Genomic DNA, 21,819 nt, shown 5'->3' with positions numbered 1-21,819 from the left:
TAAAGAAAAAATACTGCACTTAAAAACTTCTTGGACTGACGCCCAATGATTGGGATGAGAAAAACGTGACCAAGGAGATGCGACTCGCATGTAATGCGCCATCAGTGTTGACGAAGCGTTGGCCTTTCCTTTCAGACAACACTTGACCGATGCTGTGATGCATAGCCCTGGAGGCTGAAGGATAGCTACAGTCTACAGGTGCTGGTTTGCAGCAGCCAGGCATCGGAGTACAACACCAAGAAAGCTTTGCTTAGAGTCATAGCAGAATGGAACCGCAATATGTATAATCACAAAGACAAACAACACTTGAAGGGAATGAACCTACAGGTTGAGTTCATCCCCAAGTGGTGATAATCGATTGTTGAAGGAACAACATAATTAGAAACACGCATCCAGCTAACTTCTTCCGAAACGGACATGGGTGTTGCTGGTGGTGAATCTTGACGATGAGAACCCGTGCTTCCTTGCACCTGATGAATAATTTGAGCCCGGTGACGCATAACCATGGTTGTGCCTTCGTGAAGACTGAGTGAAGTAGTCACGGCTAGAGGAGTATTGGTGGTTACTGTATGGCTTCTTGGGAGTAGATGGAGAAGCCCACCCATTGGATTTGTACTTGAATGGTAGATCATCTAGATCATCACCACCATTCCAACCACCCCTAGCTTTGGATTTATGCCGAGGTGTATCCATTTTTTCCTCAAAATGGGGGCTTTTCCTTTTACTTGATTTACGGGAATCATAAGGAGCTGATCTAGCACTGAAATCATTTTTCCTTTTATCCTTTCTCTGACTATGTGATGATGACTCGCCTTTCGACCGATCGGACTGCGGGAAAAAAAACATTCACAATTTAAATACACTAACAATTCTTATAGCAGACAATTTGTGAGATGTGTATAACAACCTTGGCAATCTTTGTGCAGCCACGTGCAAAATGACCTTCCTCACCACATCTGTAGCACAAGGTTGGAGTTGTCACAGCAATAGTTTCCCTGCGTTGCTTGGCACATCCCTATAAGATGAGGTTCAATGTCAATCACCAGCCACGAGAAGCAACATATGGAAACAGTGGAAGGAATAATTTATAAACAATAAAACTTACCAAACCAGAGTGACCAGGTTGAGCACAATTGTAACAGGTGATTTCTTTAGGACAATTATCAGAGAAGTCGGCACAACATAGATGACCATTCTGCTTACACAAATAGCATCTTATTTCCTGCATAATCCAAAACACAGGCATCAAGGTGGGAAGCTTTTCTACACAATTTCATGACTAGGAGTCTAGGACTTCAGCAAATCTAAACTTGCAGCTGGGAGACTGTAGCACTACATAAGTACAGAAAATACCTATTTTATCTTGTAATACACGTTGCAAATTGAAAAATTGTACATGTGAATTCATGGATCGGATTACCATTGAATGGTAGGGAAGGCCTGGTATAATACTCATCCAGTTCACAAAAACATGTGTCCTACAGTATAATCACCTCGCTCACATACAATTTGCAGTCGAAAAGAAAAGACTAGCTCAGATACAATTCATTATATGCCTTTTTTCCTTCAGACCAGCACTAGAGGCAACACAGTACCTTTTATGCTTAATCAGGCAACCGAACGAACAAACATTCATTCATGGCAACAAGGTAACAAATACGTGAAAACAAGGAAAATAAGCACTGACCTTAATATCATCCGGTGGATAATCATTGACACATCCAAACATATCATGACCTGTTTCTCCGCATCTTAAACACAAAGTGGATTGCTGGTTGTTCCTCTTGTGCTTGTCAGGGCAGTCTTTTGCCATATGACCTCCTTTTTTGCAGATAAAACAGTCTTGACCCTGTGAAAAGTATTAACATTTTTATTCTTGACAATGCTTGACAATGCCACCCACCAGCAAGAACCACTGTGCAAATCAAGAAAAGTGCAACAATACAGCTTATACTAGCAGAACAGGCATGACAAAGGAAATTAGAGCAAGTAATCAGCTTTGAAAAAAATATATTATCATAAAATCAAGAGATAGTAAAATAAACAAATATGATATATCACATGCGTGATAATGAAAATTATATATCATGAAATACAGTATCACTCCCTTTCAATGGTGTGAACAAGTATGAGAATAGGAACAACAAACTGGGCGAACAGAGCTGGAAAGCATAAAGTACTGGAATCAGAAGTATGAACTAGCATGATGAGTACAATAGAGTTGTTTAAACCAAAGTTTAACTGTAGACCAATCTTGAAGGACACATACGCTCTGCAATTATTTCACATGCAGTGTAATTTGAACAATAAATGAGTAATTAACTATGATCATGGTTGTCCTAAAATGTACTTAATTTTGTTCTTGCTTAAATACGAATGTTAATAGGGATGCGGGAGCTAAACAGAATGCAAATAATGTTCCACATAACAAGCCTAAGGTACACTTCTTGATGATCTCATACCACATTTCAATGATGGCATGAATTTGAACCAAAACAAGGTGAACATGTTAAAAAGGACAAGTTGGAAAAGCTGCAACACAGAAACATTACACTCAAACAATGAAAATTAAATAGCCTGAGCTCGTCGAGGGCATGAATGGACATACCCAAGTCACCAAGCGATAATCCCTCGGATCTAGCGAGACCAACCTGTGTGCATTGCTTTGCGTTGTGCCCAAACAATCCACAAACAAAGCAAGGTTTCTTCCGCTTTTCCATTAGGCAGTTTGCAGCTACATGGCCTTCCTCACCACAATTAAAGCAAGTCGCCAACAAAGTTTCCCCAGGATCGAAGTATCTTGGTATACGCTGATCATAAGCAGAAGTAACATAACGGACAGTTTATGTCAGTTGCACAGATACAAGAAATTCACTTGGCACTTACAAGAAGCTTCCGCAGAACCATATTGTCGGATGCAGGAACATCAACCCCATCTTCAGTTAGCACCGATTCTGCTGTCCCAATTGGTCCGTCCTGGGTGCCACCAACCTGAAGCCAAAAAGGACAAATCCACTTATTAATGCCTCTCCAGGACATCAACCTTACATTTTTGTTCCCAAAGAAGGAACACAGAACGTAGCTACTGAGTCACCAACATAAAATTCACTATTTTCACATGTCAAGGTTTGCAATCCGTTACTCAATTCATAAGTAAAATAAAAAGTGAGTTCTTTTACTTGGGTTTCATCCGGTTATTCTTACTAATACAGGACAAAAAATGCAGCTATCTTTCGACAAACTTCAAAATAAATTCAGCCAGTATCCCCCGGCAACAGCAGGACTAGCATAGTCTAATCAATGTGCACTTTTTGGCTCTAGATCCAAATGATTCAGTAGCTTTCTTTGAGCCTAGATTACAGGCAGACTGGTAGTTCAATCACACAGCTCCCGAATCAACTTAATTTCGACACGAAGTTGTCTAAAAAAGATCTCTGGACCCTCCATGCACTCAGCTGCTGAATTAGAGACGTCATATCAAACGACCAAGAGAAGGGAAGAGCAAGAGCAAGGGGGAAGACTCACGCTTACCTCCTCCACCTCCTCCTTGACGGCGACCGCGGCGGCCGCCGCCGCCCCGGTCGCCTCATTGCGCTGCTTCTTCTTCTGCTTGCGCCGCTGCTTCTTCCTCTGCTTCCTCAGGGGCTCCGCCGCCTCGCCGAGCTCCACCACGGCGCCCTCGTCGACCTCCTCCTCGTCGCCAGACGACAGCAACAGCACGTCGGCCAATCCCGCCGACCCGCGCCGCCGCCGGTTCTGCTGCGCGGCTCGCGCGACGATCTCGAGGCTGAGGTCCTCGTTCCCCAGCTCCTCGTCCTCCTCGTCGCCCCGCCGCCGGGACCAAGGCGGGGAGCCTCCGTCTTCGTCCAGGTCCGGGTCGCGCCGCACCCTGGAGCGCCAGCGCTGGGCCATCGGCGGCGGAAGGCGAGGCGCGAGAGAGGCAGAGCAAACCCTAGTGGGCGTTCGATCCGGAGGCGGCGCGGGGAGAGGTGAAGCCCTCGCCAGCGTGCGTCGGACCAGGGCCGGGTTGGGTTCGCCTGTTCGCGCGGGCCCGGGAGCGCGTGTCTATGTGGAGGTGGGGCCCCCTCGTCAGAGGGCGATGCGCTGCAAGCTGGCAGCAGCGTTGGCGAAGATGGAGCACAGGGGGGAGCACGTAAAAGTCTAGCGTGGGATGCCCGATCGACGGCTAGGATGCCTCATGTTTATTAACTCTGCTCCAGCTGATGTAAACTGTTGGAATTAGGCTAACGGAGGGGTCCAAATTTCTGAAAATTCGAAAGTGTTTCTTTTCTCTCTTTTGTGTCAACCATAACATGTTTAATTGATGAGTTAACTAGTAGTTAATTGATCGATTACTAGGTGTTTAATTTCGTCCGTTTGGTGACTTGATGAGGCTGCATTGGATCATATTATTGCGCGTTAAAATTCAGTAATTACCATGGCTATTTCTCAATGTTATTGCAGCAGTTTTCAGGGGGCAATTGCTGCGTATAAAAGGACTTGGGGATGTTTAGGCTAGAACACGAGAAAAGAGTTTTCAACGGATATTCTCACTCCTTCCTTTCTCTTGGAACTACTGTGTCGTAGTTTTGAGCTGTTGTTCCACATTTACCTTTTTGCTCGACGTGCGTCGGGAGGGAAGCGATCGATATCTCCGAGCTGTTACGGTAGAGTACACTGCACGGGATGGCAATCACGTTTCTGTATAGCACTAACCGCACAACCGATGTATCCATATTTTCTAGATTTGTCTAACTTTATAGACTACATAAATAATATATAACTTTCCAATTACATCTGCAGGTTACTCGATACCATTGCCAATGTACTCCTTCGTTAAAAAAACAGTGCATGTTGGACTTAATATGGTTCTAGAATGCAACATTGATTCAATCTATAAGTAGTCGTGAAGCAATTTTATGTTGTAATGTAAGTAGTAGTGAAACGATTGTATTGTAACATATAAAAATAAATCTTATGTTGTAAGTATTTATAAAACTAGTACAATTACAATATTGTAAAAGCTACTTTGAGACAATTGCTTCAGTTTGATGAGGAGACAACATATTAATGTGCACAATTTTTGTTTGACAATGTTGCATTTTCTATTTGGGACAAATATTTCTTATTTTCTCTGAAAGAATAGCATAATCTTTTCTTTTCTGGATTGAAAGATCATTATCATCTTTGCGCACCAAAAATATGAATTAAAAGATGGCACCCAATCATCTTAAAAAATGACCATCTCTACTAAAATCACTCAAGTCACGAGTGTAACGCTGGCGAAGAATTTACTAAACCAAATAGACAAGTTTCTTATCACAAAGAGCGGCTAATGATTTTTCATAGGGTAAGAAAAGAATTAGTTTTTTATTGGAAAGAATCAGAAATAGTTGAAATGGGAAAAAAATTAATAAGTAAAAACCCAAACGAAATAATGAAAAGGCCCAAAATCATTGTTTCAATTTTTGGAATCCCCAAATTACCCCTTCCATCTGCCTTCCACGCTCCCAAGTCCTCCATACTCGTACCCGTACTCCCCTCCCTACTCGCCTCCGCGCCGCCGCCGCCGCCGTCGCCGTCGTCGTCGCCGTCGCCGTCGCCGTCTCCGGCCCCGCCTACCTCTACACCGCCACTGCCACTGCCGCCGCCGTCGCCACCGAAGGCGACTTCGTCGTCTCCATGACTCCTCCTACTCTTGAGGTACGTATGCACGACCGCACGCACGCGCGCGTCCTCCCCCTTCTCTCCGCTCCCCGATCTCCCCCTCCCTGCGGCCGCACTACACCGTTGCCACCCGCCCGGCGAGCCCCCAATCGGTGTGGCGCTCCTCCGTCTCCGTCCCTAGGGTTTATGCCCCCTCGCCGGATCTGACCCTCCCCCATTCGCTCCCCGTGCTCGCAGCAAGAGGACGTGGAGATGCTCGTGCCCCACCAGGAGCTCGCCGCATCCGACGCCGACGCCGCCCAGGCCCAGCCCATGGAAGGTACCGTGCCCCACTATTTCTCGTTTGCTGCTTTGCTTCACTATAAGATTCGTGGTATGCTGTTTGGCAATGTGCTGTGTGAGGCTCGCGAGTTTGTGTGTTTGTGTGATTCTGATTCTTAATACTAGGACGTTTGGTGTCTGCTGGCAGTGGTGGCGCAGACGGAGGTGGCGAGCACAGCTGAGAGCCAGCCAGCTGAAGACCCACAGACGTCGCGGTTCACGTGGACAATTGAGAACTTCACCCGGTTCAATGGGAAGAAGCAATACTCCGAGGTATTTGTCGTTGGCGGGTACAAATGGTGAGTTCTTGATCCCTTCACTTGTTCTACGTGTGGCAGCCTTGGAATGTTTTTTCCTTTCCCTACGATGTTTTTGAGTATTCATAACACCACCTGATTTTCATGCAGGCGTGTGCTGATTTTCCCCAAGGGGAACAATGTGGACCACTTCTCGATGTACTTGGACGTTGCTGACTCAGCTAACCTCCCGTATGGTTGGAGCCGCTATGCTCAGTTTAGCCTGGCTGTTGTAAACCAGATTCAGCTGAAGTATACGATACACAAAGGTGTAGTCTTGCTTCATGCTGTGCTGTCAACAGCTCTGCATTATGAATGTGCCGTTAAATATAGGGGGAAAGAGAAATTTTTAGAAAGTAAAGGGAAGAACATAAGTTTAAAGGGGGTAATCCAGAAAACAGCACATATAAACATCAGAGTAAAGGGGTTTGAACACACTGCTATTCCCCTATAAACTGTCATTATGACAGTGTATGGAAAAGGTTGCCGATTTTAAAGATTTTGCTTGCACCAGGTTGATAAATGTGCCAGGTAACCATATATATCTTATAATTTTGTTGCCTTCAACTTTATGGTCTCGTGTTGGATGGCCAGTGTAGGAAATCTTGTTGACATGGTTGCATCAATTATCCCGATGTGTGTTTAAGTAGAGATCTAGTTGAATTAATCTTTGTTATTATATTTTGGTAGAGTAAATTGCATCCGAGATCTGTGAACTAGTAGCCGAGTATCAGGTCTCTGAATTTCAAAATTAATTATTTGTGCCCCTAAATTTGTAATGAAGCCCCAATAAAGTTCCAAACTTGCAACCTCAACCACTTAGAAGACTTTGTAGTTGACTACAATTGTTAGCGTACTAATAAAACAACTGTTGTAAAAAATTGCGTTCTTAGTCGATTGATCGTTGATTATTCAGTAGAACTGGTCAAATCATCACATTTTATATAAAGGTGGGCTATTAATGACATTGAACAATTAATCAGCTGTATAGGGTGGCTCATCGGCCACTTTACCTTTTAATCATTAAAAATAGAATGCTTTTGCTCATTAATGATAATTAGTTAGTTCGTAATGTTGCATAGAGGTTTGAGATTGTATACCATAAAAATGAAGTATAGCCGTAATAGTTAATTATGGCAAATTATGTTCGTAGTATTGATATTTTTTCACAACCTTAATAAACAGATTTGTCTTAATCAGTTTGGATATAAATAGATATATTCCAAAGAGTACATAATCGTTCGTTAAATTCCGATCACTTACTTAGCAATATCCCATTTGTCCAATGAGCGCACACTGTTTTTCGCAACATGCAGTTTAACAAAGGTTCACGGGGGTCATTCAATTTGATGATTCATATGGAAATTCAAAGATATAGTGCTATATTAGGTGGTATGTTACAATAATAGGTGTGTTAGACAAATATCAATTGTTTAGGGGGTGACCAGTTCTGCAATTTGGGTTCACATGATGACAGCATCATTATCATCATAAATTTAATTTCAATGTGCATCTGCATTTTAGCTAAATTAAAAGCCAACACGACTTAAGTGACTTGGTTTTGCAAGTTAATTGTCCTGCCAGATTAATTTTCAAGTTTATGGACTTCAGTGGTACTCCGTAAAAAATTTAGGGAACATGATTAATTGTCAAGTTTATGGACTTAAATGGTACTCCGTTACAATTGAGGACGTGCGATGCAATTCACTCTTCTATAACTCATGGATGGATATGATAGTTTGCATGTGTGTGCTAGTAACCTAGAGTCTGTACGGCAGTCCTTTCCTTTCCTTTGTTTGGAATTTTGGTTCAATTATGCACAGTTCTGGTGGGTAGTATCTCTATGTAACAGTTCATCTGCAATTTTTTTCTTTTTTTTATACGGCATGCTGTCTCGTGATGAATGATGGAGTGGTTACTTGGATATTGTTGCTACGAACTTTTGTTTCATTTCCTACTATGCGATCTGGGTCGTAAGCCCAATGCTTGCAAGTGCCATATGACACTGTTTTTTTTTTTTTTTTACATTTTTGTAGTTGATTAATTAATATGCATAATGCCACTTGTCTACTGATGCTAATGACTGCTGCTCGATTTATTTTGTTTGCTAATGGTTTCTCACTAGTTTCTTTGGATGATTCTAGCACTGACACATTGTTTGCGTTTCTGTCTGCAGATACCCAACATCAATTTAATGCTCGTGAGAGTGATTGGGGTTTCACATCTTTTATGCCTTTGAGTGACCTCTATGATCCAAGCAAAGGTTTCCTTGTGAATGATACTGTTATTGTTGAGGCTGAGGTTGCTGTCCGCAAAATGGTTGACTATTGGGCATATGACTCAAAAAAGGAAACAGGTTATGTCGGTCTGAAAAACCAAGGAGCTACCTGTTACATGAACTCTCTTCTACAAACACTGTACCACATACCATACTTCAGGAAGGTGTGGGACCCTGCATTACTACATTCTAGACATTCGTCCTAATCCATTTCACTAATTTTTTTTTTCTGCTTTAAGGCTGTGTATCATATGCCAACCACTGAAAATGACATGCCATCTGGAAGTATTCCCTTGGCGCTGCAGAGCCTTTTCTACAAGCTCCAGTATAGTGACAGCAGTGTAGCTACAAAAGAGTTGACCAAATCTTTTGGATGGGACACTTATGATTCTTTCATGCAGCATGATGTACAAGAGCTCAACAGAGTTCTGTGTGAGAAACTTGAGGACAAGATGAAGGTGGCATATCTTGTAGAAATTTGCATGTATAGACATTATAGTGCACATTAGCTTTTATTAACTTAGCTTCTCCTTAGGGAACTGTTGTAGAAGGAACAATTGAGCAATTATTTGAAGGTCACCACATCAATTACATTGAGTGTATAAATGTTGACTATAAATCTAGCAGGAAGGAGTCCTTTTATGGTATGTGCTGTCTTTCATACTGGGTTTACAGTTGTGTAGCATTCTTTGTTGAGTAGCTAATGCTGTATGGCCTTGCAGACCTTCAACTTGATGTCAAAGGTTGTCGCGACGTGTATTCGTCGTTTGATAAATATGTTGAAGTTGAACGTCTAGAGGGTGATAACAAGTATCACGCAGAAAATCATGGTTTACAGGTAAATGAATATCCTGCTTTCCGTTAAGATGGAAACTTAAACTAGAGTTGGTGTTTTTGTTAAGATATTTACATGACATGTTAATCCTCAATATATTCATTTATGGAGATAGGAAATATATAACCATATAGGGAATCTGCAGACTGCATACCATATGGCTTAAGCATCTAGTTTCTTTTTTTCTATTTGATGTATTAAGTTTGTATCTGAACCTTTTGCTTAAGCATCTAGTTTCTTTTTTTCTATTTGATGTATTAAGTTTGTATCTGAACCTTTTTTTTATGCTGTTCATTTTGAAACTGCCTTGGTGACTGGATTCAATCTTGATATCGCAGGATGCAAAAAAGGGCGTTCTCTTCCTCGATTTCCCCCCTGTTTTGCAACTTCAGTTGAAGCGCTTTGAGTATGATTATATGAGAGATACCATGGTTAAGGTTTGTTCTGGTGATAACTTTTCACTTTCAATGCTTTATTCAGTTAGTTATATTATTCATGTACATGTAAGACCTGTTATGCCCAAGTGGACAGAGTGGTATAAATCTAAACAGAGGAACCTTTCAATGGTAAATAAATGAACTGAGATCTCTTGGTGGTATATTTCTAAAGTGGTGATCTTTCGGTGGTATGTTTCTAAAGTGGTGATCTTTCGGTGGTTTATAACCAATTTTCCCTAAGTTTTAAGCACAAAAGAAAATTGCAGAATTTACACACTAGGTAGCCCCGGCAATGTGCATAGCTATTATCTTCAATCAAATTGTTTTGAAGATCAACTCTTTGTTCCAGTTCTGAGATGGTCATGTCCGTTATACGCTTGCTTGCGCAGATTAATGATCGCTATGAGTTCCCTCTGCAACTCGATCTGGATAGAGATGATGGTAAATACCTTGCTCCAGATGCAGATCGAAGTACAAGAAACCTTTATACTCTTCACAGGTAATGGCTTTCAGTTACTCATTCCACTCACTGTAAGATAAGATCTTTGTGTGGCTTTATTATCAATTTTTTTTTACCATACCATATGTTCTTTTTGTTATGGTATTTGGGAGTTCTGAGTACCAGAGAATCCTAGCAACAGTAACTAGCTGTTCCATCTAAAAAAATATCTATTTGTTTCGTTGACATGCTATGTTGAGCATAAGCTTCTATGCTACGCTTAATTGGACAAAAGTTTGAAGAAATTGGCTGATCATGTGCAATGCAGCCACATGTACGTGCAGAGTTCCGTACACAACTTAGGCAAATCTTGCAAATAATCATGGCACACATTCACAATTTTCTCATATTTTGTTGTGTAGAGGGCCAGTGGCAGTTTGTTACAAACACATTTTTCATTGTAATAGTAGTGCTCTGCTTAGAGACTTTATAGGTCCTTGCTGTTAAGTACTTAAGTGTAATAGTATATTGTGGTAATGTAATGTGTCAAGGCCTCAAGGGTACTTTTGTAGTACCATGCATGAGTTAAGGGTGGTTTACGTATTTCACTCTAGTCTAGAGTTTCATCTCGTGTACACTATATGTGCCCTTTGTGCTCTGCTCAATACAAACATACAGTTCACTGTCCATTTCTCTCCTCCACCACCTAAATTAACACTTGGTTCCTGCATTTTTTCTTGTGTACTAATCCTGTTTATCTGCTTTTATTCAGTGTTCTGGTTCATAGTGGTGGGGTACATGGTGGTCACTACTATGCATTCATACGGCCAACTCTATCTGAGCAATGGTAGGCTTTTGTATTGACTTATTTTTGTGTTTTGCACACTACTACTTAACTAGTTGCTAGGTAATTTTATTGCATTTTTCTTGTTCATTGTCACTTGTGCCTAATGGTATAAATTGGAGACCAAAAATTAGCTGCCCGCGATCTGTGGTTGTTACGTGCCGGTAATTCCCCTCTACCAATGAATGACAGGGGGTTTCTTTTGCAATTTTGAATTATGGTAATCTCACATAGAGTAAAGCCCCATTCCACATGCCTGTTTTCCCATAACCAGTTGGCTATGGGAAAACCACCCATTAAATTGGTTCTGAGATTTCCAGTTGGCAACTATAACCAATTGGCTACCACTAGAGTTAGTTACACTGTTTAGAATACACATTTGACACTCATCCCAATATGTATGGTGTGTATTATGATTAGGAATAAGATTATACTCAGTACGTTACATAATTGCACTCTCGGCTGCATATACTCCACAAATCCCCATACACTGACAGTGTCAATCATATGTTGTAAAATACTAATATCCTACTAAAAAGAGTAATATGCTCAGTTAGTCCTCGGTCAGTGCATTTTTTCAGGCACTGGATGTGGATGTCAATTCAGGGGATAATCACCCTGCACCACTAGTGACCACTTGCATATGAACCACTTGAATACCATACATACTTTTAGGAAATTATCTTTCCCCCAGATAATGCAACATAAGCTGCAAAAATCCAGATTTTGCTAAAAAAAATTCACTTAACCATCGGAGTGAGAAAAATGTTGTAGAAAACCCAAGGAGTAAGAAAATATTGTCGAGAAAGAACACTGGAGCATGACTGTTGAGCTTGTCAGAGGGGATGCTGTCTTCTGGTGTAGAAGACAACAGATATCCCCCGATAGTTTTTTCTTATCCTGCACAGATTATGGGTCTTTTGGTGCATGTTCTAGTAGACTTAGTCGTATCCCTTGAAGCAAGAACAGCACAAGAAATTTCACTATGGAATTTCAGAGACTTTCAATTTCTTGATAAATTCTTGTTTTAGTGACCCAATGGCAGCAGTGCTTCAGTTAGTACAATGTGCTTCTCATAGTTATTAAGGCGTTGCCTAATCGACGCCTAGGCGTTGAGGTGCTCGGTGGTGTTCGCCGCAGCCGTCGCCTCGCCTAATTCGGGTATGGCGTCCGCCTCGCCGCTCGTGGCGTCGCCTTAGTGCGCCGGGATGCCATATTTCTCAAGGCGGTCGCAGCAAGGCCGAACTAGCGCGCATGGGAAAATAGAGAGCGCGCACAGGGAAGCAGAGAGCGTGTGCAGGGAAAGAAGAGGGAGCTCGGGTGGGAAAAAGAAAAGAAAGAGGTAGAGAGAGCGCGCGAGGAAAGTTCTGGAGGGTACGCGCCACCATCGCTCCAGAAGACTAGAAAGAACACTAGAAACCAATCACCAGATCCGACGTCGTTGCCCAGTATGCCGCCGTTGCCTCCACAGCCCTCGGCCCTCCTCTGCTCAGTCCGCCCTCCGTTGGTCTGTCGTCACCTCCCTAGTCCCCACCTCCTCCGGTGCTCCACACTCCAGTCCAGCACGCCTCCTGCCCTCCTCTGCAGTCCGCCGCTGTTGCCTCCTGCTGTGCCCTCCTCTGCTCAGTGCCTCAGTCCGCCGGATCTGTAATCTGCTCCCCTGCTGTAGCACGTGGACTCCTCCGCAGGCCGCAGCGGTGCCGGCACAGCTCCTCTTCTACTGTCCACTGGACTGGATTGGGACTTGCTCCACTCCTCCATGCCTGCTGGTACTGCTTTGCTTGTGTGCTCTACTACTTTGCTTGCGTGCTCTACTACTCTGCTTGCTATTAGTTGTGTACTTGTGTACTGCTAGTCACGGAGGTGTCGGGAGGAGGATTAGTTGTCTACTTGTGTACTGCTCTGCTCTGCTTGCTATTATGTGTACTTGTGTTCTGCTATTAGTTGTGCACTGCTCTTGTTTAAAAAACTGTGTTTGTACATTCATGTGAAGTGAGTATGGCCTCGCCTCGCCTCATGCCATACTTGCCTAAAAGGTGTGAAGGTAGTCAGGCGCCTCGCCTTGCCTTACCGCCGTAATAACTATGGTGCTTCTCACAACCTATGCATAGTGACCTAAGGAAGCCCAGTTGTTGCTATTCTTATCATTTGGCTCCATACTTCTTTCTGCTGAAGTTTGGTCCTTTCCAGAGGTGCATGGTATGCATGTGGCTTGACAGTTGTCCTTGTGACATGGATCATTTTGACTAACTACATCAACCTCCTGGCAGCATCATTACAAAGCACAATTCAGGACCTCACTGTAGGCTTGGGTAAGCAACTTAAGGGAGGAGGAGGGAAATATCACCTGCATGACTCTTTCTGTGGGTAACCTGGAAAAAAGTTGGGCTATTGGGCTTGGTGAGCAAATGGCCCAAAATACCAGGGTCTGCCCCACTTGAAGGCAATATAGAAGAAGCGGAATATAAGACTGGGAGCTTGCTGGAGGGATGGTCGAACAGATTACAAGGCCTTCTCTACCTCTCACCTCCTTCCCAAGAACCCTAGATCTCCCCTTCTTCCTCAGCACCCTGGATCTCCCTTCTTCTGCGGCTCCCTAGCTACCCCATTCTCGGCGCCCTGCTCGACCTTTTCCCCTTTCAACCTATACCCCTCCGAATCCAATCCCTATCCCTGAAATCCTTCCACAGATTGTAGAGGTATGCAACACTAGGGTTTCCTGCAATGAAATTTGGTGAAAAGTGTAATTTCTACTTAATTATTTAATTGCTGCTAAAATGTTATTCTTTTTCATGTCAAGCAATCTATGCTGCCTGATCTGCACATCCCTGTAAACAATTTCAATTCATGGTATACTTCTGAATTTTTTTGCCGCATGTCATTCTCAGGTATAAATTTGATGATGAGCGTGTAACAAAAGAAGATCCTAAGAGGGCCCTTGAAGAGCAATATGGGGGTGAAGAAGAGGTAAGTTCTGTTAATTTTTGTTATTCAAGGATAAATGTTTGCTAAAGTCTTTTGTTTCATCTACTTATCACCATCGTTTATGTTTCTCTCACTTTTGGATTAAACAGTTACCCCAAATAAACCCTGGTTTCAACAACACCCCATTTAAATTCACAAAGTATTCAAACGCATATATGCTTGTTTATATCCGTGAGAGTGACAAGGAGAAAATAATGTGTACTGTTGATGAGAAAGACATTGCTGAGCATTTAAGGGTATGTAAAATCTGTATTATTCTCCCTACATTTTAATACCATGGATTTCATTTGGTACAGTTTGGTTGAAAACTGTGAATATGCAGATAAGGTTGAAGAAAGAACAAGAAGAGAAAGAACACAAAAAGAAAGAAAAAGCTGAAGCTCATCTCTATACCATCATTAAGGTCCGGATTTATGTTTCTTTACTATTCATCTCCTCACAATATGGAATCTTCTGGAGTTTGTTTTTTATAGCGCTCTATTTGGAAAAAATAATCTAGGTAGCTCGAGATGAGGATTTAAAGGTGCAAATTGGGAAGGATATATATTTTGACTTGGTGGACCATGAAAAAGTCTGTAGTTTCCGAATACAGAAGCAATTGCCATTTAGTTCTTTCAAGGTAATGTGCCCCCAGAACTCTGCACAACTTCTTATTTGGTTGCAATTATTTCTTATTATAGTTTTGGAATATAAATTGGTTCTAGTTATTCATCTGTGGAATTGGATTTGGAATTAATTGGTTATTCAACTGTTGTTCAATGAACTGTTTAACAGGAGGAAGTTGCCAAGGAATATGGTATCCCAGTGCAGTTTCAGCGCTTCTGGTTGTGGGCGAAGAGGCAAAACCATACATACCGCCCTAATCGTCCATTGGCCCCTCATGAGGAAACACAATCTGTGAGCTATTCATTGCTTTGAAGTGTTGGAACTGATAGGTTTATTCTGCAGATACTTTGGAAAGTGGTGCTTCAACTTACATTTTTTATTTGCATGTCAATGTTAATAATAATGAAATGAGAACAGAAAATGGGCCCTGTAAGTTGAAAGTGCATATCTATATAACTAATTAACTATAGAACCAATGCTTGAAGAAAGGTTTAACAGTTGCAGATTATTGCAAATATGCAGTTTGGCTTGTGCAAATCTCAAAAGATATTTTTATATACAGTCTGTTATAGATCTGATGGGCATTACTACGATAAAGTATTAGGATTCATGTCATGCATTCTACCAATGCTCTATTGCGATATGATGTAGTAATAGTAAAAGAGGAGCGGCACAAAGCACGTGAAAATCTTTCATCATTTTCAAGGATTGATGCAGTTTTTAAATACACTCATTTGGATATACCACATATTTCATACTAAGGGTTAGAATAATGGCAGCAGTCGGTTGAGTGGATATATTTAAGAAAAGGAACCCTTATTTTCAGAAAAATTGTTACGCTTAGGTTATACAAAGTCTTTTGCCTCCGAAAAATCAGCTCTGTAATAATCCATTATGCATTACTGCTACGATGCTGTAGCAAGAATTGTTACTACATTGGAGCCTTGCACCTTTTTATGTGGAACAATGCATTGTTGTTTATTGCTTTTGTTCTTTCTGTATTGGTCACACTTCAATTTTATGTGAATAAATCTTATCACAAGTTTTCTGTTGCACAGGTGGGACAGCTGAGGGAGGTATCAAATAAGGCACACAATGCTGAGCTGAAGCTGTTTTTGGAAGTAGAACTTGGGCTGGTAATGATATGCTGTACTTGTTCTTGCTTCCTCTTCTGTATGTTTCTTGTTTTAGTATCTGCTGTAGTGTTCAGCTGTCAAGTGCTTACCTATCTCTGTTTACTCATTTAGGATATGCGACCTCTCCCTCGTGAGAAGAGCAAGGAAGATATTCTTCTTTTCTTCAAGCTCTACAACCCAGACAAGGAAGAACTTTGGTACATCTTCTATTTGAATTGACATTATCATCATATTTCTTAAGTACCACTTCATCATCCTTTCCTAGCATTCAGTGTATGACTCATGGCATTCTTTCATGATGTAGTTTTGTAGGGAGGCTTTTCGTGAAGGCCTTGGGCAAACCTTCAGAAATCCTGGCAAAACTAAACGAAATGGCTGGATTTTCTCCAAATGAAGAAATTGAGCTTTATGAGGTAATATTTGTATTCATGATTTAATATATTTATTGTCCACACGACAGACCCTGGAAGCATTCTCTGTTACACATGCATTTTTGTGGATGGGCGGGGTGAGGAAATAATTTATCTGGCCATGATGACCTTATGAGGAGTATTATGCTTAAATTGTTCCATTGGTACATGCAGGAAATTAAGTTTGAGCCAAATGTGATGTGTGAAATTATTGACAAGAAACTCACTTTCCGTTCTAGTCAGGTTGTCAACAAGCTTCTTCTATCCAAAGAGATGCATAATTCAAATTAAACTGCTATTTATTGAATTATTACCAAGATTTCCCAACATTGTAGCTTGAAGATGGGGACATTGTCTGTTTCCAAAAATCACCAAGAGCAGACTATGATACACAAGTGCGATATCCAGATGTTCCTTCATTTCTGGAGTATGTTCATAATAGGCAGGTATGGTATATTGTGTGCCCAACTTGATTGCAATACTTAGCTGTTGGTATAAGACTTCTATTTGTTCTTCCGATTCTCGTATGATTTTTCTATTTTTCTGTTTGTAAGCTATTATTGCTCGTGATTTTTCCATATCTACTTATGGTGTTATTTTGCATTATTTCTTCTATGTTTTATGTCACTCTGAATATCCTTAGAGAAGATTTTTAGTTACTCGCAGCTTTATTTCTCTTCCAATGGAACTAATCTATCCAGTGTACCATGTTTAATTTATAAGACGTGTATCCAGCTTAATAATAACCATGGTCAACTACCTTAGGGATGATACCCTTACCAAGCCTCTGCTGCATTATATCATTACCGAGCCTCTGCTGCCTCTCCTTCTGCCATAGCCTGATATTGCCTTTCCATTGAATTGCCCCCTAATGATATGCTGCTGCAGGGGCATCTGTCCACAACGCCCTCACATCCCTTTTCCTTTTTTATCAGTTATTTATTAGATGCTTGTTTACTCTACTTTCATTTGTCAGAACATGGTTTATTTTTCAGGATAATGCGGCTCTTTTACCTTTTATCTTTTGGTCACTGTTATACTTTTTATCTCTTCCTGTTGCTCAAGTAACTGCTATGTTTTCTGCAGGTTGTGCACTTCCGGTCTTTGGAGAAACCCAAGGATGATGATTTTTCGTTAGAATTGTGAGGGTTTGCAGTTTGTACTTGATTATTCATTTAAATTGCTTAATTGACTAAATATCTCACCCTGTATATGGTTTTTATTTTCCATTCCTTAAGGTCAAAGCTTCATACCTATGATGATGTTGTTGAGAGAGTTGCTCGGCAGCTTGGTTTGGATGATCCAACGAAAATTCGGCTTACATCCCATAATTGTTACTCTCAGCAGCCTAAACCACAACCCATCAAATATCGAGGAGTGGAGCATCTATTGGACATGCTCATCCATTACAATCAGGTTAACCTTTGTCATTTCTTTTGGCCAATATGAGCATGATTTTTGCATAACTAAAATGTAATGGAATTCCTACTGAAGCACTATCTGTCTGTTACAGACGTCTGACATCTTGTATTATGAAGTGCTGGATATTGCACTGCCAGAACTGCAGTTCTTGAAAACCCTTAAAGTTGCATTCCACCATGCTACAAAGGACGAGGTTTTGTTTTTCTGCAAAGCGCATAATTATTTGCTGCCTAATGTATTATGTATACCTTCACATGATATCCTTTCTCCAGGTTGTCATTCATAGCATCAGACTTCCAAAGAATAGCACCATTTCTGATGTAATTAATGACTTGAAAACTAAGGTTATTACTTATTACTCCTACTTTCTCTTCAGTCCCTTTGTGAGTGATTTAGTATTGTGACCACATACGCTTTATTGGAACTAAGGTACACGAATGCATTGGACTTGAATACATCCATAGACCCTTCCTAGTACTCCCTCCATTCCTTTTCTCTTTCATGTTTCGGATTGTGCACACAAGATTATTTTATGTGGTATGCCCCTACTGAAGTGCATTCCTTGTCACCTCAAATTTGTTTGCCCCCTCAATCACCCATTGTGACTAATGAACATATAGATTGAGTCTTGTAGAATGTAGCAAACACTAAAGGAGGTGTGGGGGCATTCTAGGAAGATGTAGGCTTGTCTCTTCTTGAAATCTTACAATATCAAATAAAAGAACATGTTTAAACTTCTAAAACATCTAATAAAAAAGGAACAGAGGGAGTGCTAATCTTGGTTGGTTAAAGAGTCCGATCATACTTGTTGTATTATCATTTATACCTTGCTATCAAACTGTAATAAGAAGGAAAATGTTATTGGCCATACTTATTATTTCTTATCTTCACTATCACTTGCATCTGGCAACTGCAAAGTGGCTTGTTATGTTTCTTTGGATAGTTTGTGGTTTATTTCCTGAAGAACCATTTCTAAATCTTAATTTTTCTAATCAACAGGTTGAATTATCCAGCCCTACTGCTGAACTACGCCTGCTAGAAGTCTTTTACCACAAGATTTATAAGGTACTTGTGCATTTGGATGTTATATGGGTTGCGTTATGGTTCTTACAATTTTATTCTTCTAGACGTCTATTTTTTTGAACTATAGTAATGAATTCTTCTTTTAGAAAGAATATTTTATTTTACTATATTAGTCATGGCTATTGCTAATTTAAGTTTTTTCCATAGATCTTTCCGCTTCACGAGAAGATAGAGAATATAAATGATCAATACTGGACGCTACGTGCTGAGGAGGTGCGTAATGATTTTGTCTGCTATACTTTTTTTAAGGGGAATTTTTTATGTTACACTCGGTGATTGTCATTCCTTAATCTGGAAAGTTCCAAGTAACCTCATACATGCTTTTATCTATTGTCTTAGATTCCAGAGGAGGAGAAAAATATCGGCCCAAACGACCGCCTAGTTCATGTTTATCACTTCATGAAAGATCCTAATCAGAATCAGGTAGTGCACTTGACTAAATCGTATTGGAAGATAGCTATTTAATATTTATGATTTGCTTACCCAAGCAGTTGGTGCTCCTTTGACCTACAGCAGATCCAGAACTTTGGAGACCCATTTTTGCTTGTGATTCATGAAGGTGAGACTTTAACAGAAGTCAAGAAGCGCATACAGAGTAAACTACAAGTTCCTGACGAGGAATTTTCCAAGGTGATCCATTTCTTGAAGTTTCTTTAAATGGATGAAGTAATGGGTGATACTATTTTAATAAACACAAACAGTACCAAGTTTTCTGATCATTTGGTTCTGCTGTACTGAGCAGAGAGTTCACCTGCCATACTGCACTCTCAGTTTACCAGTCATTCTTCAGAAAAAGTCCCATTGATTATTAGAGGATTAGATGCACATACTTTATCTCTTATATAATGGTTTGCGTTTGTCAAGTATTGTTGGAGCCAAGATAAAAAGCATAACATAGTAATATTCAATTGTAGATCTTGATTTTGTAACTTCCGGACAAGGTTTTGGATCTTTCATTAGGGTTCTGGTTCTTTTCTTGTCTTTTCTTTTCTTTCACCTTGAGTTGCATTGCATATTATACAGGTACAGAACTAATATACCTATTATTAATATTCATGTGACCAGTGGAAATTCGCGTTCATATCTATGAATCGCCCAGATTACCTCCAGGATTCTGATGTTGTACCTGCCTGTTTTCAGGTAAATTATTAATTGTCTACATTCTTCTCTAGTTCTTTCCGCGCACTTGTTTTTTCCCTGACCTTTTTCTTCCAATTACTACAGAGGAGAGATGTTTATGGAGCTTGGGAGCAATATCTTGGGTTGGAACACACTGACACTGCACCAAAAAGGGCCTATACAGTGAATCAGGTACGCAGCTCTCTTGTTGTGAAATGTTTTAAGCAAATTGTGGTCTTGGTAGCTGCATGTTATCATGGCCTTCCTTGCAGTTATTGCAATTTTCACTGAACGGATAAGGATATTTTGCTTGATAATTTTTAGGATTTACATTCTGTCCCTTTTATTTGAATCTATGCTTGAACTCATTTGCCCAGCATGGGTCAACATTGTAAAATGTTTAAGATTAGGCATTTAGTGTATATCCAACTAATAGATAGCTTTGCTGCCACCCAAGAATGACACCTGTAGAAAATTTGGCAGATCTTTGCTGAGAGCATTTGTCTAACTTTTGCATGCATGTTCACATAATCACATCGGCACTTTCAACTTTTTTTATGCACTTCACTGTAACATTCCTATGTTCTTTTATGTTCATTTTCCAACAATTACGAAGGCATACTCTTAATGTAACTTTACTTTGTTTTGATGGTTTCAACTACATGCAGAACCGCCACACATATGAGAAGCCAGTCAGAATTTACAATTGAAATTTCTTATAATTGGATTGGTCTCATGACGAAGGCCTCTGATCTAAGCCGCTGCCAGAAAGGGAGGATCGGGAATTTAGACTGGCGGGGGGAATCGTCAGAAGTTTTGGCCATTTGGGGTGCCCATGGCCCTCTATTCCGTGCTACTGGGCGCCATCTGTTGCAGTTCACTTGGTTTTGTGCTCCATGACAATGAATTTTCCAAGATTTTCCATCTTTCCCTCGGGGCAATGTCGCGTATAAGCACCCCCTCCCCCTTCTCCAGGGTAGATATTGCTTCATTTTTAGAGCGAAGTTGGGTACATAAGATTTTGGTAGGGGGGCATGTATACAAGGGTATAGTTTTATCTTGGGATCGACCAGATATTTGCCGACCCAAAAAAACAAACCAGATATTTGTCTTGTAATATGTTAACAATGGAAGGAGGCTGTATAATTGGTTTGATGTTTGGTTTCAATTTTCAGTTCCCATCTCAGAAATGCGACCAAAACTTGTGTTTCAGCTAGTGAAACCCAGAGCTCCATTCCTTCTACATGTGCCTTTGATCTTCAGATTCTTCTGATTTGAGGGGTTTCACTTTGACAAATTACCTGTAGTCTGTTGCGTCATTGTCGATCCGGTATTTCCATTGTCCAATTCTTTTGAAGCGCCGCGGTGGTGGCATGGCGAGCGGCTAGGGTAGCTACTGGTGATGAGAGGAGGCGGCGGTGGCGGCGGCGATGGTCGCAGTGGGTGACGCGCATGCCAGGCCTGGGCGGTTGAGAGTGGGGAGGGTGCTGCCGGTGGAGGCGGGGGTGGGTGGAAGAAGGGTGGGGCGTGGTTGTCTGGCCTCGCCGGAGAGCTGCTCGTGTCTGCTTGGTCTCTGTCTCCTCGACTCATTAATTTTGCAAGCTGAGCCCGTAGCGAGCCAAGCCCAAGAAGCCTGTGACTGCGAGCACGCAGTCCAGCTTGGCTCGGCTTGTTAGTTTTGCAAGCCGATCTAGAGCCGAGCCCGGGCAACTTGCGACCAGCTTCCATGCCCAGTGGTGCGTGGCTTTGAAGTGTGAATGTCTTGGGCTCTTGCCGCCTCCAACAACTTTTTGCAGAGCTTATGTTCGATTCACGTTGGAATACCCGTTCCATAATGTATCGAAATGCACATGGATCCACTCGTACGGCAAAAACTAAAGTGAAAATATTTCGGGCGAGAAAATATCTTCCACACCTAAAAACTAAGAGTCTGCATGGATT

The 21,819-nt window shown here is 41.3% G+C and overlaps 2 protein-coding genes across 4 annotated transcripts; one reads left to right on the top strand and one right to left on the bottom strand.

Annotated features, from left to right (window-relative positions):
• Positions 1-228: 228 nt before the first annotated feature.
• LOC133900462 (uncharacterized) lies at positions 229-4,015 on the bottom strand. Of its 2 annotated transcripts, none has more exons than XM_062341618.1 (7): positions 3,526-4,015; positions 2,887-2,991; positions 2,652-2,810; positions 1,688-1,849; positions 1,106-1,222; positions 908-1,015; positions 229-828 (listed from the first exon to the last, which is right to left on the bottom strand). In XM_062341618.1, the coding sequence occupies exons 1-7, from the start codon at positions 3,910-3,912 to the stop codon at positions 397-399; spliced, it is 1,470 nt and encodes a 489-aa protein (XP_062197602.1). In that variant the 5' UTR covers positions 3,913-4,015; the 3' UTR covers positions 229-396. The 2 variants fall into 2 exon arrangements, with proteins under 2 accessions (XP_062197602.1, XP_062197603.1); XM_062341619.1 differs by having other exon boundaries at positions 3,532-4,014.
• A 1,442-nt stretch (positions 4,016-5,457) lies between these two features.
• On the top strand, positions 5,458-21,046 carry LOC133899946 (ubiquitin C-terminal hydrolase 12-like). Of its 2 annotated transcripts, none has more exons than XM_062340994.1 (32): positions 5,458-5,703; positions 5,905-5,986; positions 6,137-6,287; positions 6,396-6,553; positions 8,461-8,726; positions 8,802-9,020; positions 9,098-9,206; positions 9,285-9,400; positions 9,736-9,834; positions 10,224-10,333; positions 11,046-11,120; positions 14,006-14,084; positions 14,192-14,338; positions 14,425-14,505; positions 14,602-14,721; positions 14,877-14,999; positions 15,767-15,844; positions 15,956-16,041; positions 16,149-16,257; positions 16,429-16,497; positions 16,590-16,700; positions 17,341-17,396; positions 17,493-17,670; positions 17,768-17,869; positions 17,949-18,020; positions 18,676-18,741; positions 18,907-18,972; positions 19,099-19,182; positions 19,276-19,389; positions 19,825-19,899; positions 19,984-20,070; positions 20,547-21,046. In XM_062340994.1, the coding sequence occupies exons 1-32, from the start codon at positions 5,683-5,685 to the stop codon at positions 20,586-20,588; spliced, it is 3,351 nt and encodes a 1,116-aa protein (XP_062196978.1). In that variant the 5' UTR covers positions 5,458-5,682; the 3' UTR covers positions 20,589-21,046. The 2 variants fall into 2 exon arrangements, with proteins under 2 accessions (XP_062196978.1, XP_062196976.1); XM_062340992.1 differs by having other exon boundaries at positions 19,273-19,389.
• Positions 21,047-21,819: the final 773 nt, after the last annotated feature.

Source organism: Phragmites australis, chromosome 19, assembly GCF_958298935.1.
Source record: "Phragmites australis chromosome 19, lpPhrAust1.1, whole genome shotgun sequence".
Taxonomy (NCBI): domain Eukaryota; kingdom Viridiplantae; phylum Streptophyta; class Magnoliopsida; order Poales; family Poaceae; genus Phragmites; species Phragmites australis.
This window is presented reverse-complemented; position numbering and strand designations above follow the sequence as displayed.

Bases quoted from the DNA above. Each gene is read 5' to 3' on its own strand.
- LOC133900462 (XM_062341618.1), bottom strand. From the start codon at position 3,912: ATGGCCCAGCGCTGGCGCTCCAGGGTGCGGCGCGACCCGGACCTGGAC. The intron at 1,850-2,651 runs GTTGGTCTCGCT...TACTTTTCACAG, and splicing joins ACGCAAAGCAATGCACACAG to GGTCAAGACTGTTTTATCTG. The intron at 829-907 runs GTTGTTATACAC...TTTTTCCCGCAG, and splicing joins GCTGCACAAAGATTGCCAAG to TCCGATCGGTCGAAAGGCGA.
- LOC133899946 (XM_062340992.1), top strand. From the start codon at position 5,683: ATGACTCCTCCTACTCTTGAG. The intron at 6,288-6,395 runs GTGAGTTCTTGA...ATTTTCATGCAG, and splicing joins GTCGTTGGCGGGTACAAATG to GCGTGTGCTGATTTTCCCCA. The intron at 19,183-19,272 runs GTAGTGCACTTG...TTTGACCTACAG, and splicing joins AAGATCCTAATCAGAATCAG to CAGATCCAGAACTTTGGAGA.